The following is a 15,183-nucleotide window of genomic DNA, read 5'->3' as shown; positions in this document are numbered from 1 at the left end:
CTATAGAATGCTTACATTATAAATAATGTTATCAAGTAAGGATAAAGGAAAGACATCATCCAATATTATCATCAAATAAAAAGTTACAAAATAAAACACCCTATAAATTCAAACTTAAAATATCTACATAGCTATAATTGTCATAGAAGCTCTGATAATGACAACACGTGTATATACATTACCAATACACTATTACACATAAAGGAGAAAAATAATAGTCATGGTTTTTTTACTCATCATTACCACATAGAAGGGGGTGCCAAATAGGGATGAGAGTGTGATCTTATGAGAGTGGAGAGATGAAGTACATACAAGAGTCTCAGAGAGTCGGCACAACCTAGTGATATAGATTCTGGAATTTTCCATCGACACCACCAGACGATAAGAAGCGGTTAACATGAGACTAACATAAGGGTGGCGAAAAGCGACAACACCAGAGATGGCACACGGTCGTGACCCAAGTTTTTTTAGGTTTTGTTTTCTACAATTTAGAAATTAGATTTATGAGTTTGCTTGAATTTTGATATCTTGATATTTATATTGATCTGTTTGCTTTTGAAATTTAAATACTAGTTGGGATTTGGCTGGTTTTCAAATTTTAAAATCTAGATTTTTTTAGATTTTTCATTTTTATTTTATTTATTTTAAAGTTTGAACGAGTTAAATTTCCAATTTTTTCAACATGTTGATTTGACAAGGTTATACGCTCTTTTGAAATTTGAGACGTCCCAAAATTTTCATTTTCAAAAATAGAGTATAAAGTCAAACTTCGTTTCTAAAAATAATATATAAACTCATTTGTTCAACATTATAAAGACTCAGTTTTCAAAACAGTGTAATAATGTAAAATCAACAAAAGTCTGTAACAAAATCAATAGCAAGATCTATCATATATCACATCACATATACAATGTGTGCGGTACAATCAAGTTGAGTCCTTCCTTTTAACATCAGAACTACCAGAAAAATATTTAATCCACAACTGTATGCATAAAGTTTAGTGAGTTCCACAATATATCATATATCAAATCACATATACAATGCATACATACAAGACTCATAGTCAACATCTTAGTAGGTCTATAGGCACAAGCCATCATCCTAAAGACCCGAAGAACTTCTAGCCATGATCGATTTATAGTCAACACCTTAAAGGGCCTATAGGAATAAGACCATAATCCTAAAGCCTTATTGAACTTCCAAGCATGATTAGACTATAGTCAACACCTGATAGGGCATATAGGCAGAAGGTCATCATCCCAAAGACATGTTGAACTTCCATCTATCATTCTAGTGGGCATGTAGGTACAAGACTATCATCCCCCAGAATCAACACAATCCAAGCAAATAGACTAACCATCATAAATACACAATCGTACTCTAACAATACTTAACCAACCTACCACATTGGGCATACAATGCCACACATAATATAGTGAGAAAACTCAACTGATGCCAACAATAGAATCTTAACAGTAGCCTCTAGAACAAAATAACTAAGACAACCCCACCTAATATCAAATTCATCATAGTTTTTCCAAAAGTCAAACCAGTCAACAGTCAACGGCTCATGCGCAATGCCAGCCCGTGGACGCGTCGCGTACATTAGAAGACAAAATAGTTGTGGAGTGTATCTAGAGGCAGGCCGTAACCCTTCAAAAAGTGTGTCACGCTTCTCGTCTGAACATATTCTTTCCGTAAGCCCTTAATCCCTTCAACCAAGATTTATAACTCTTATATCTGAATTTCACAAGAGTTTTGATGGATAAAGTTTCCGAATTTATCCATATCTATGCCTCAATTAAACTCAATCTCAAAACATGACTAAAATGCTACAAAATTCTTGCATGGAACAATAGGGACACAAACAAGCACTTATTTATCCATTAAAATGTCCAGAAAGTATGTAAAACCCCAAAAAAAAACATATGTAAAAATTTCATTTTTAATTCAACCCAAAACCATCAAATATTCATATCAACCATCCGAAAATATGTCAAAGTAAAAATAGTTATCAAAGTACAATCCCCAAATCATAAATGTGCGCTACGATCAAGCCGGGTCATTCCCTTTCAAACCAGAAGTAACTGAAGCAAAACTTAAACCGTAAGAACAAAGCTTAGTGAATTCTCCTTAAAATACCTCATACTGTACATATAATGGGCCTCACTCGACATCCAATGGGCCTTGCCCGACATTGGGTCCCGCCCAATACAGATTTGTCAATAACATGCGATGGGCCCCATCCAACATACTCATCAGGCTTCGCCTGGCATCGGGCCCCGCCCGGTATATATGCAAGAGTCACATAGACAGTTAGCATTGTAATAACAATAATCAATGGGCCGACATTGGTGCCTTCAACCCACCAAAACACTGTGAGAAGACTCACCTCAATCAAATGATGCACAAATACACACTCACATGTTGCTGCTACGATGGCTCCTCAAATGAACACGTTCAAACTAACTCTAATAAAAAATCAGGATAATAGCCACAACTAAAGTCCAATCGCAATCCTTTCATAAAGGGTAAAAGACCCTTTTACCATTCCTACCCTAGGCCCAACAAGCTATGACCCAAGCCTAAAAGACCTAAAGCCCAAGAAATGGCCCAAAAAGGGTTCTGGTGAGTACATCACACGTACTACCAGTTACGCCCCGCATACAAGCTTATACAACATAAGGGAAATCAGGGCTCAAATGCACTACGCTGAGCGTACCCCTTTGTACACCCCACATACTCCCCAAAATGCTAAAACTCACATTAAGCACTGCTTAAGTCCAAATGTCCAAAACACATATCCTGCTCAAGGGAAACATCTTAAACGATAAAGTCATCAAATTGATGCCTTTGCATGGCTCAAAGAGGCCCAACATGTATTTCTAACACTCTAACTTCATATTAAGACCATCAACTCATGCATGGTTGAGCTTAACCCATCAAGATGTCGTTTTTATGATTCTACAACTCCAGAAATACCATGAAATGACCAATACAAGTTCTGGAGTAACTTCTACTCACAGGAATCAAACCAAGGGACCAAAACATACCGAATATAATCCCAAATCTAGATCTAAGCGAAAGAGTCATAAAGTTTGAAGTTTTATACGTCTAAAAGCTTGCAAAGGTGAAAAGAGTTATGAATCTTCAAGCTCCAAGCAAACTAATCCTCCTCCAATGAGCTCTTCTTCTTCTAGATGCACCAAACACACACCGAAAACACACTCAAGGCTCAAATTTCTCTAAAATAGGATTATGGTTTTGAGATAATGCTTTGGGGACAATGGAGGCTGGTAATGAGAGAAACCTTGGGGCACAATGTGCTTAAATAGGGCTAAACCCTAAAATTTAGGGTTTGCCCTTGGCTCGAATACGCCCAGCGTACCAGGGGAAAATCCCGTGTCCATGAATCACCAAGATACGCCTAGTGTACCTTGATTAAGCCCAATGTAATAGACTAATGTGCAAAATAAAGAAACACTTTATATTTTAAGAAATTTACCTAAGAACTGAGCGTTACAAAGTAACACCAAGCAACCTTGGGGACTGGAGTTTTCATACACCAAAGAGACAATATCAAAAGGGACACAAACAATTCACTTGCTTCCTCTTCAAGACTCAACCAAATGCATCAAGAACACCAAGAATGGAAGAAAGGGGCGATGGGTTTCACTTATGGAGGATGGAGGCAAGATTTAGGGGAAACCATAGTAGTTAGAACCCTTAAATAGCCCCCAAAACACAGGGCCCTAGGGTCTTGGGGTGTTGTGGTGACGCAACTTGCTTTTTCAAAGTCGTGTCGCGTTTTCCTTTAAATTGTCGCTTCGTGTCTTTCCAAAGACTCGCTACGCTTTAGGTTAATTCGCAAAATCCTATGTTCTTAAAACCCTAAAGTCAACAACTAGCAATCCCGAAAACAAGTGTTATAAGAGGTGTCTTTTTTTTTTTTTTGATAAAACATAATCTGTTTTGAAGAAGATTTAGTCGAAATGAGTATGCAAATATTTCAGCTAGGGATGCAACGTTACATATGCAATTACATAAAAAATTAACACTGTAAAATTTTTACATATGTCTCTCTAAAAAAGAAGAATTATATAAAAAATTAACATTACTAGTAAAAATTTTAAAGTATGCAATTGCATATACTTATTAAACTTTACATGTCTCTAGTTGTGCTCACCGAAAAGAAACAACCATGAAAACATGTTGATGGAAAATAATCAAAATATTGTTAGCCTACATTTATTATTATTATTATTATTATTATTATTATTATTATTATTATTATTATTATTTTGCAGATCTCTCTCTACAAACTAAGTCAACTTAACTTGAACCACTCCCATAAACAAGGCAAGGTAGGGAGTATAACCTAGATTTGTTTAGCAAACTTGGAGCTCTAGTTTTGTTTGGCAAGGTAATTTTTTTCATAAAAAAATGTATGCTTTCTAGATCAAAATCAAATTTACAAACACAAATTTATGCTTTCAAACACAGTTTTTTTCAAAGTGCTTGTTAATTAACAAGTTCTTTACATAAGATTTTTCAATCCTTTAGTGGGTCACATAGGTTTTCTACCTGTTAGAATTAGACAACTTATACAAGATCACATAAATAAGCAACTTGAAAAGGCTATACTATCATAGAGACTAAATTAAGCTTTTTTTACTCCAAGTTAATTCATGAAAAAGCTCTAACGAAAAATAAATTCTCCAGTTGTGCATGCTCTTAAAAAAAAAAAAACAAAGTTTGTTGACACCAAAAAAAATTAAGGCAACTAACTAGTATAAGTAAAGGGAAAAGGACGAGCTTACTAGAACTCATGGCATCTCATGTAAATTTCATATTTACTGTGTGTACGAAAAAGGTATGCCAAAAATCCTCATTCGACTACAACAAGAATCAAAATGACATTTGGGAATTGGGATTTGTAGCAAAAAGTGATGAAAACCATATTTCAAAACAGCCATTTTGACAAGTCGCTATAATATGAGAACAAATGTACAAAACATCAGAGCGTTGATGTTGATGTTGATGTTTCTTCTAACCACCATGAACTACACTACATCAAGATCCCCGCTTCCATTTTTCTTCCGTTTCTTTGCATAGCGCTTCATTATAATATGCCCCTTGAACAGTTGATGCCTGAAAATGTAAAATTGGCTAAATAAATAATAGTATGCCCCTATTTCAACCAATTTGTGTAAATATGGGTCACTTTGTGTTATATTTTAATGCTGATGGATCAAAATGATAAAATCAGAGAAAGAATCAGATGCCAAAAGGAGGTTAAAAGTCGTCTTGGCATAATAATCAAGCATTTGTAACTTTTTAAATTGCTTTTTAACAAAAAAAAAAAAAAAAAGGATCATTATTCTAATAATAGTTTTTTTTTTCTACTTACTTGGCATATTCTAGTTTCTGAATAATGATCCCCTTTAGTAAGAGTTCTGAACTATAAACTGCTACACCTGCAAGTACATATACTTAATGTTTTTCATCTAACTTTCAGATTAACATTTAATGGAGCCATAAAAAACACAGCTAAATACTAGAAGAAATAGCAACATACTTGATACATAATACTATATGGATCTATACCTTTGTCTAAGAATGGAAAACATGATACATAATCTTGTTCACAAGACAGTATTAACATATCATCTGAGGTCTTGCACTCCATGCTAGCTTGCTCAATGTCTTCCATGACCTATGGAGCATCTCATATATGCATGACAACAGCAATTCTTTTATATTTTATATTTATTTATTTATTTATTTTAGAATCATCAAAATAAAATAAGAGGATGATCACACCTGACCATGAACAGCCTTGATCAAGTTTTTAATCATTTCTCTGTCAGGTTCTACATTTGGGGTAATGAAGACTCTTCGATCCTGGTATTTTAAGGGCATATTAATTAATGAGCATATTCATATAAACTTTTTATCATGTGTAATATTGAATCATTATCAGTTACCTTTAGAAGTGGATGTGTTGTTGCACGAGACAATGAAACAGGCATGCTAAAGCCGATCTGTTTTTCCTTTTTAGCATCTCTAAGGATGTAATTTTTCTCATCAATAATACACCCTACCTGATCACAGCTCTCTAGCCACAAGGGTGTTACAATTTGTTTACCCAAACCCATTGCTTCCAACATCTTCTTTGTTCTTGCAAATCTATCAGCTACAAAATGTGTAGCATCTGAGCAATCCGTTGCCATACAAGTTCCCAACTTTTTCAGAATCTTCATCAAAGAAATACAAAATTCATGATCAAGAAAAGCTATTTGAAGCAAATTGGATCTAGAAAAGCTTTTTGAAACAAACTGGAGAACCTTTCTCTGCTGCTTAACCACATCATCATCAAGGCTTTGGCTGAACAAGACACGGATTTCTACCTTACTTCTACGTCTCCTCAAATCCTTTGACATAAAATCAGGGGCAGATTCGGAAAATCCCAATCTAGGAAGCTCATTCCTGAGAGAGGAACTTGTAGAGCTTTTCTTGTGCAGTTGCTTCCGGGGTAGACCTACTGAATAGACACTTTTTAAAATTTGATGATGTAAAAAAGATAACAAAAAGTAATAAATTCTAGTGCAATTTGTGAAAAGTTTTGTTGTGATAATGCATATTGCATACCCTGATCAGAAGTCCTAGAGGCGCCACTCATAATGGATGGTGTCTTGTTCTTTCCATTTGATGATAAATCTTTTATCTTCTCCTCACCACCTAAAGCTGGTATAGATTCGAACGAGTGTTCAGATTCATTTAAAGTTTTTGGAATCCTCATTGAAACACATTTAGTGTTGCTAAGTTTCTTTCCAGATGTTGACCTGTATATGGAAGCAGAGCGTGCTTTCCTCTTTACACTTGACATGAAAGAAGCTTCCTTGAAGTTCCCTTCCATCTCACCATTGCCACCCTTGACTACAGGAGATTGAACATTTAAGGTGTTTGTCAATTTTGCATTTTGTCTCCTATTTCTACATGTCCTTTTCTTTTTGGGCCACTTCCATGTATCAAACTTCCAATCACCTGATTTTCTTTTATGAAGTACATCAATCTCCTTACCATTACATGTTGCATCTGCAGTCCTTTGTGAACGTTTTACACAGGACCCACGTCTAGTTCGAGAAGCCACGGGTGAAAAGGTTTTAACTTCATTATCTGGTTTTAAGTTTTCCTTGTCTGCATCTTGTTTTTGCTTCCTTCGTTTATAAACTTTCAAAGATTTCTCATATACCTTCTTCTTTGGTTCAGTAAGATTATCCCCATTTGTGCAGTTTTCATCCTTTCCTAGATTCAGTAACTCAAGATTCAACTCTCTTTGGTTTTTATTATGGAAGGAAGTAGACATTTTATGTCTTCTGTTAGCAACCCTCTTTTGCTTAAAACTTATTCCATTGGTTTTTGAATCACAGTTGGCACTCAAAGGAAATGAGAACTTTTTGGATGGATTCTCAGTGGTTGGATTCTTGACCCTTTTATGTTCATTAACATCAATATGTGGAGGTGTGGCATATAGCAAGGCTTCCATAGCTTCAGCTGCCATTTGAGTGTTAAAACCAACATCAAACATATCTGGTGGTTCATCCCTCTCATTGCTATCGTTTCCAGGCAGCTGTTTGGATTTGCATCTTTCACTCAAATGTTTATCTCTTTGTATGTCAGGTTCTGTTTTCTTTTCCAAAAAGAACCCCCCTCCATGATCAGGTTGATCACTATCCCAATCGAAGGTTGAAACGCCAATTTTGGTCATAAAACTGGTCTTCATTGCCAATTTTTGGGACCCTTTTGCACATGAACTAAAAGGTGATCTTGGCCCATCATATTTCAGAATCTTGACTTCTGGAGACGAGTTTACAGCACTAACTGACAGAAAATGATCCACAAAGTCCAATGCATCAGCTTCTGATGATTCTCCAGGTTCTTGAGATTCATCAACTACTGCATTCTCACCCTCAAAATTATTGGAAGAGGCATTCAAATTAACAAGCTTATCTCCTTTTGAACATCTTGTGTCTGTATCCCTGCTCCCAGTTTCATTTTCATTATGTGACACTAAGTTTCTCTCTTCTGATCTTTCACTGGGAATATTATCAGTTACTTTGTCTGTCAAATTGCTTCCCGCTGAAGAACGAACATCAACTGATTGTGCATGTCGCCATAAACGTCCTGATAAGAAATATAACTACAAATGAGTCAAAAGCATAATTTCTCAAAGCCACAACATGATATTTTTATGAGGAATAAACATAAAAGAGATGCAAAAAAACACAATTTCAAATGGGATTTCTAATTTTTGACATTAATGACTGTTTTGGAAAGCAGCAAGATGCCTGCTTCAATATGTTAATTGGCTTACCTCTTATTTTTCCCTGTTTTTGCTCAGAGATAGCTTCATCATCACTATCCAGCACAATTTCATCCTCACTATCATCTACCATTAGGGCTCTCAGGTCGCCAACAAAATGTGAAATATCCAACTCCTCAGTATCTGCATCCAAATTCTGCAACGGGCTTTCCAATTCTTCGGTGAAATCAAAATCCCCAGCAATAAGATGATCATCCTCAACACTTACATTAAGGTTGTTGCCTGTTGAATCAAGAATGGATGCACATAAGACTTAGTTCATGCTACAAGCCTTCAAATACAATTTCTGAAAGTGCTCCATAGTATATGAGATTAACCATGGATCGTTCTTAACCCTGTAATTCTAAACAAGAATCCATAGCATCTCTCTTGATTACAATAAAAGTAAGAACTTTGCATTGCTTTGAGCTTGGAAATCCCAACCTGATACAGAGTATACTAGAATCCATAACATTCTCTGTTCCATTACTAGGAAACTGAAAAGCATTGATTTGATTTGAAATTCAATCCACCATGAAATTTCAACTAAATACAGAGTACTCCCTCTGATATAGAAAATAAACTCACTTCAAACCATGTGGTTAACAAATGTCACTTATTCACCACCAAAATCATTCTATTTGGAAGTACTTGATATACAAATTCAAGTCCTTAGCTATGCTATCAAAAATTCAAAATGCATAACCAAAAATTATAAATGCTACCCTTTTGACCACCTCAAATCACAAAGCGTAGTTCTTTTTTTTTTTTTCTGGAACAGCTAGAAATGAACAGATGATATACAAGTAAAACACACACATCATATTTAGATCATATATTCGAGTGTGCCAATGCTTATTATTGGGAAATGTAACAATAGAAGGGAAAAACAATATGTACCCGCTTCACGATCGTCCAATGCGGCCATAAATTAAACACTTTGTGCAAAACCAAAACCCTAATCAGTTCTTTCAATTCACACCAAACGCCTACAACAAAAACCGATTAGAAACAAGAAAACCGGCATTATTCTACAGAAGATGGAAGAATCGACGTAGAAGCTTATTTGAGAAGCTAGTGATCACTAAAAAGTTTAAAAGAAAAACTGAAAACTTAATCGTAGATTGGAGGATAAACTCATGGAATATAACGTTGATTATGTAAGATTACAAATTGAATGACAGAAAATGATAGTGAAATCGGGGTGAGAGACTGTAATATGAATTTGAGTTGTGGATTTTGGGGATGCGAAGCGATAAACGAGGAAAAAGAGTGGGAATTTGGAGGGAAATAGGAAAATGAGTTGAATAAGAAAAAGGGGCATTCCGAGAATCGAACTCGGGACCTCTCGCACCCAAAGCGAGAATCATACCACTAGACCAAATGCCCAACTTGATAATTTAGTACAGATATTATAATATAATCCAAATTCCAATGATTAGTTCACGATTAATCACGTCAAACGGTCAAAGTAACATCCAAACTTGAAAATAACAAATCAAACTACAGATCTGTATTATATGAGATTTATTTATACAAAATATCCGAATACACAAAAATAAACTTTACGTCGCAATCAAAACATATAAATATAAAGTTTGGTGGTAAGAACTAATGATAGAGGGTTGTGTTCTTAAATGAGTGTTTGTTATATCTTTTAAAATATCTTTTAGTTTTCAGGAAAAGATAAAAAATTAAAAAATATTTGGTAAAAACAATAGATCTTATAAAAACTACTTTTTGATATAAGGAAAATAAACTTTTTGGAAAAGTTAGGTTTACAACTTTTTCTAAAAACACTTTTGCTCTTTCAAAAGCTAAGCCAAACACCCTCTAAGTACAATAAGAGAGGTGGTTACGTGTAATGGCAGAAATAAGGGATGTCAAAGGAGAGCAGTAGTATATAGGTAATTACAAGTAAATAATGAAATGTGGTTTGTACGGAATGTGGATATGTGGATGGTGTTATGCATCATCCAAAGTTTTAGAACTTTGGTACTGATTATTAGTATTGAGAAGTTTAAATATATGATTTGATATTTTATACGGTAACTTATATATTTTTCTCAAAAATCGGGAACAATAAAAATAATAATTATTATTTTTGAAAAAAGTGGTATTAAAGAAACTATTTTTTTTTTTTTTATAAAATTGTATACCAAGCTTTTTTTTTCAAATGACACTTAACTTTTTGTTTAAAACTGAATATTATTTTGTCAAATTCGTTCGATATATATATATATATATATATATACCTTTGGACTGTCTGTCATTTGTGTGATATTGACTATTAAGATTAACATGAGTTAGTGATTAGGGGAAGATCCACAATAGATCCTAGGGTATCCTGGGATGCCTCTAAAAAAAATTCAGTATTGTAATTTTTTTAGAAAAATTTCGTTTTATGTAGTGTATATATACATAATATTAATATGTTTAGCGAGATAAGAACATAAGTTCTAGTTGGTTTAGATGGTTAATGTGTTAGAATGTGTTTTTGGAGGTTGAAAGGTCAAATTTTCTTTCAAACATTAACTTTTTTTTTCCGTAGCTCCTTTTATATAGTTTTATATGGATTATACATATTATATTATGATGTTGTGAAAATTAAATTCAAGTACTAAGTTGTCCAACTGGTTAAACATTGAACTTTTAATTTTGAGGTCCCTATTTCAAATCTTGAAATTAACTTTTAACTTTGAGGTCCCTATTTCAAATCTAGAAATTTAATACAAGTACTGAGTTGTCCAACTAGTAAAATGCTGAACTTTTAACTTTGAAGTTTCTATTTCAAATCTTGGCCCTTACATAGGTGTACTTTATTTTATTTATCAGTTTTTCAACTTGTTATTTAAAATTCTAAATTATCCCACATCAGCCATAACATGAAACATAGCTCCTATACATCTGTTATATAAGCAACACAAATTTCTCAATTATCAACAAGTTAAACTTTCGAATGGGTTTGGGTTTAAACCCAAAACCAAGTTTTGGAAACCGAGAAACCGAGCATCGGATTGGGATACCCTTTACTTTGACCTTAGCTTCGTATGTGATAGTTGCATGCATTGCATTCTTTATATGAATTGTGTTTCCTTAACCACCCATTTCTTAAAGTATAAAATTGTCATATGTTGTTGGCCAGGTTATTGAACCCAAGCCTTTATTGTGTTTATATGGTTTTTCGGACGTTTGGTTCAAGTAAGTCGGACAGTGGCGGAGCCAGGTTCAAAGTAAAGGGGTATCCCAAACCGGGTTCGGTTTCTCGGTTTTCCAAACTCAGTTTAAAATTTTAAAATTGATGTTATAAGCTATGTTTCATGTTATAGCCGATGTGGGACATTTTAAAATTTTTAAAAACAAGTTGAAAAACTGATAAACAAAATAAAATACACCAATGTAACAGCCAAGATTCCAAATAGAGACCTCAAACTTAAAAGAACAACACTTTACCACTTAAACAATTTAATACTTGTGTTTAATTTTCAAAACATCATAATATAATATGTATAAAGCTATATATGCAAAAATAAAAGAAAATAAATGTTTGCAAAAAGATTTGAAATTGCAACCTTTGGAAACATCACTTAACACCTTAACCATCTAAACCAATTACATATTGTGTTATTATCTTGCTAAAAATATTAATATTATGTATATATATATATATATATATATATATATATATATATATATATATATATATATATATATATATATATATATATATATATATATATATATATATTAGATAAAACGAAATTTTTCTAAAAAAATTATACTACCGATTTTTTTTTGAGGGGATTTATTGCGGATCCGCCCATGAAGTCAGATTGCTATATCTTACTCCAAATAAATCGACCTCGGGTAGCTCACTAGAAAATTTCATTGCATAACTTATTTTGATATGCGCTCATATTAAAAAAATGAAAGATTTAGAGGTGTGAGACATTTAGAAGGCCTCGTTGTGTGCGAAACTTAATCCTTGTTTTGATAGACCTCGCACTTTGAATTAAACTATTAACTTGAAAACTTTTGGGACCGTTTATTTATACAAAACTTTATGAAATTGTGAACTTTTTTTAAAAAAAAAATATTTAAACATGTTTTAAATTCACCTCGCAAAGGATGTAACAATCCCGCAAATCGGACATAATAAGTCGTGGACATAAATCAATTTGTTTACCCGACTTTTCCTAATAGAAAGCCGTTCATGAGCAATCTCCAAACAAAATTATTTATCTTTTTCTAGGCACGTAATGATTCCACTTTGTGACACCATTCCTATCCGGTAAGGAAAAAAATCATCAAGCGTTTTTTCTTACAACATTTGTTGATAAAGCATCTAACTTCCAATACTACGAGTCAACTATCCTATGAACTAAATTTTTGAAGAGTATGCAATAGGTCCTCGAATTGGGTGTGTTCAGCTCCACACCTAATTTGTCTCCTCCGTTTTCACATCCGATGCAACTCATTCTAATCATCCTTGATATAGCAATCCTATGCAACTCACCTAATCTGTCTCCTCCGTTTTCACATCCTATGCAACTCATTCTAATGATCCTTAATATAGCAATCCCTATATTAACTCAAGAAAAAACAATATGTGGAACTTAAATTATAAATCCACACATCAATCTTAATATCTATCTAAAAACGTGGTAGAATTACCATCTCCCACATGTTTCACCAAAACATAATGAGGAATTATGTCTTTGACATTTATACCACTAAGAGAATTGATTATATAGGCTCAAACTCTATTCTTTCGCACCTAAGACTCACCAAACCAAAACTCCCCAACCTTACACCAAAAAGGCCTTCTACTCCTTCAAATCACCACCTCCAATTATTATTATTATTTTGTAGGAGAGCATGGTTGAAACTTTCCAAACTCCCTATATCAATTCCGTTAATTTCGATTTTATGTTTGAAGGTCATAACCAAATCCTCATGCATGGTACTAATTCTAACAACATGTTATGATTCTTGAATTTCTTCAAAATTTGAGTGCTTTTTGTATCATTTATCACTAACGTGGAAGCTAAGATCATTTGCAAATGACATATAATATGGGAACATGAGAACAGTTTTAGTTAGGTAGACTTGCACGATCAAGTGCTAAGGGTCATAATTTTTTATTAGTACGGTATTTTAAAATTATGTGTATAATAAGTTACATTCAAGGTTATTCGATTTAATTCAAACACATTTTACTTTGCATTTAGTTAATTTTGAATTTTCTTAATTCACCATGTAGCATTTAGAACTTTGGAAGCCATCAATCCATTATAAAGAATAATGGGTATTAAATGTGAAAGTTAATATAGGAAATGCATATATATTTTTTTAATGTGAAGTGATTTGTCTACAATATCTTTTCTTCATACACAACAATTTATGTTTTATAAAGTTATACAATATAATATTTTAAAACATAAATTGTTATGTGTAGAAAAAAAGTTGTTGTCTATGAATTAGTTCCATTTTTAATCGATTCTTACATGAAAAACATTCATCATCATCAGTTTCTTTTAAAAGTTAATTAAATGAAATGAAGAATGTATGTCAAACCGAAGTTACATATTGAAACAATCAATTCTTGTACATTCGAAAGGAGTGGATCATATGGAATAATGGTTTTTAAATGTGGAAATTGAAGTGGAAATTCAACAATCAAACAGATTTTCAATTAGTACATAATTTTGTTTAATGGAAAACTCTATTTTATAGTTCGATCATTTTTTTACTTTTTTGAAAACTCAATTAATTACATTCAAGAATATGGGTGCTCAAATACTACCTATGGCTATTTACTCAAAGAATATGAAAATAGTTTTGGTCTGCTAATTAAATGAGAACTAACTTATGATATATATAGTAAAGTACAATTATATCCTTTAGATTTAATTTAATAATGAATTGTCGATACAACACAACCATTTGTTATGTTGTAAGTAATCAATTGGTATGGTACTACCGAGTACTTATCAAACATGTTTGACTATCAAACTGTTGATTATCAACATATAGGTTTCGGTTAGTAAATTTGATTACCTTACTTTATATGTAAATCCAAGACATATGGCATCCCATGTGAATGTGAATGTGAATGTGAATATATATATATATATATATATATATATATATATATATATATATATATATATATATATATATATATATATATATATATATGGTTAGGTTCATGTGAGACAGCCTAATTTTGTGAGACCGTGAGACATATTTTTTTTATTTTTTTATAGTTAACTCAAGTTCTGAAAATAATATTTAAAAAAAAGAGTTTTTGGATTTTTCCATTTATTTTGCGTTTTAAAATTATTTTTTAGAATATGTACAGTGTAATATTCTATTAGAATATTTCACGTATTTTTTTAAAGAAAGGGGATTTTATTTTTATTTTTTTTAGTTAATTTAAGTTCCGAAAATAATATTTAAAAAAAGAATTTTTAGATTTTTCCATTTATTTTGTATTTTAAAATTATTTTTTAAAATATGTACAGTGTAATATTCTATTAGAATATTTCACGTATTTTTTAAAAAAAACGGGATTTTTATTTATTTTTTTTAGTTAATTCAAGTTCCGAAAATAATATTTAAAAAAAGAATTTTTGGATTTTTTCATTTATTTTGCATTTTAAAATTATTTTTAGATTTGGTCTCATGGTCTCAAAAAATTACAATAGTCTCAAATGAATCTGAACTTTTATATATATATATATATATATATATATATATATATATATATATATATATATATATATATATATATATATATATATATATATATATAT

At 32.4% G+C, this 15,183-nt stretch overlaps 1 protein-coding gene and 1 non-coding gene across 3 annotated transcripts; both read right to left on the bottom strand.

The window, feature by feature from the left end:
• Window positions 1-4,836: 4,836 nt before the first annotated feature.
• LOC111886366 (uncharacterized) lies at window positions 4,837-9,771 on the bottom strand. 2 transcript variants are annotated; one of them, XM_023882596.3, is made up of 9 exons: window positions 9,266-9,771; window positions 8,378-8,608; window positions 6,652-8,187; window positions 6,348-6,544; window positions 5,988-6,257; window positions 5,824-5,904; window positions 5,608-5,716; window positions 5,411-5,477; window positions 4,837-5,151 (listed from the first exon to the last, which is right to left on the bottom strand). In XM_023882596.3, exons 1-9 carry the CDS (start codon window positions 9,291-9,293, stop codon window positions 5,064-5,066), a joined length of 2,607 nt encoding a protein of 868 aa, XP_023738364.1. In that variant the 5' UTR covers window positions 9,294-9,771; the 3' UTR covers window positions 4,837-5,063. The 2 variants fall into 2 exon arrangements, with proteins under 2 accessions (XP_023738364.1, XP_042754487.1); XM_042898553.2 differs by having other exon boundaries at window positions 6,348-6,541.
• Window positions 9,683-9,754, bottom strand: TRNAP-UGG (transfer RNA proline (anticodon UGG)). Its single transcript has one exon. It is a non-coding gene; the product is annotated as a tRNA-Pro (tRNA).
• Window positions 9,772-15,183: the final 5,412 nt, after the last annotated feature.

The sequence above is a fragment of the Lactuca sativa genome, chromosome 9 (genome assembly GCF_002870075.4).
Source record: "Lactuca sativa cultivar Salinas chromosome 9, Lsat_Salinas_v11, whole genome shotgun sequence".
Taxonomy (NCBI): domain Eukaryota; kingdom Viridiplantae; phylum Streptophyta; class Magnoliopsida; order Asterales; family Asteraceae; genus Lactuca; species Lactuca sativa.
The sequence above is the reverse complement of the archived record's forward strand: the minus strand, read 5'-3'. Positions and strand labels throughout refer to the sequence as shown.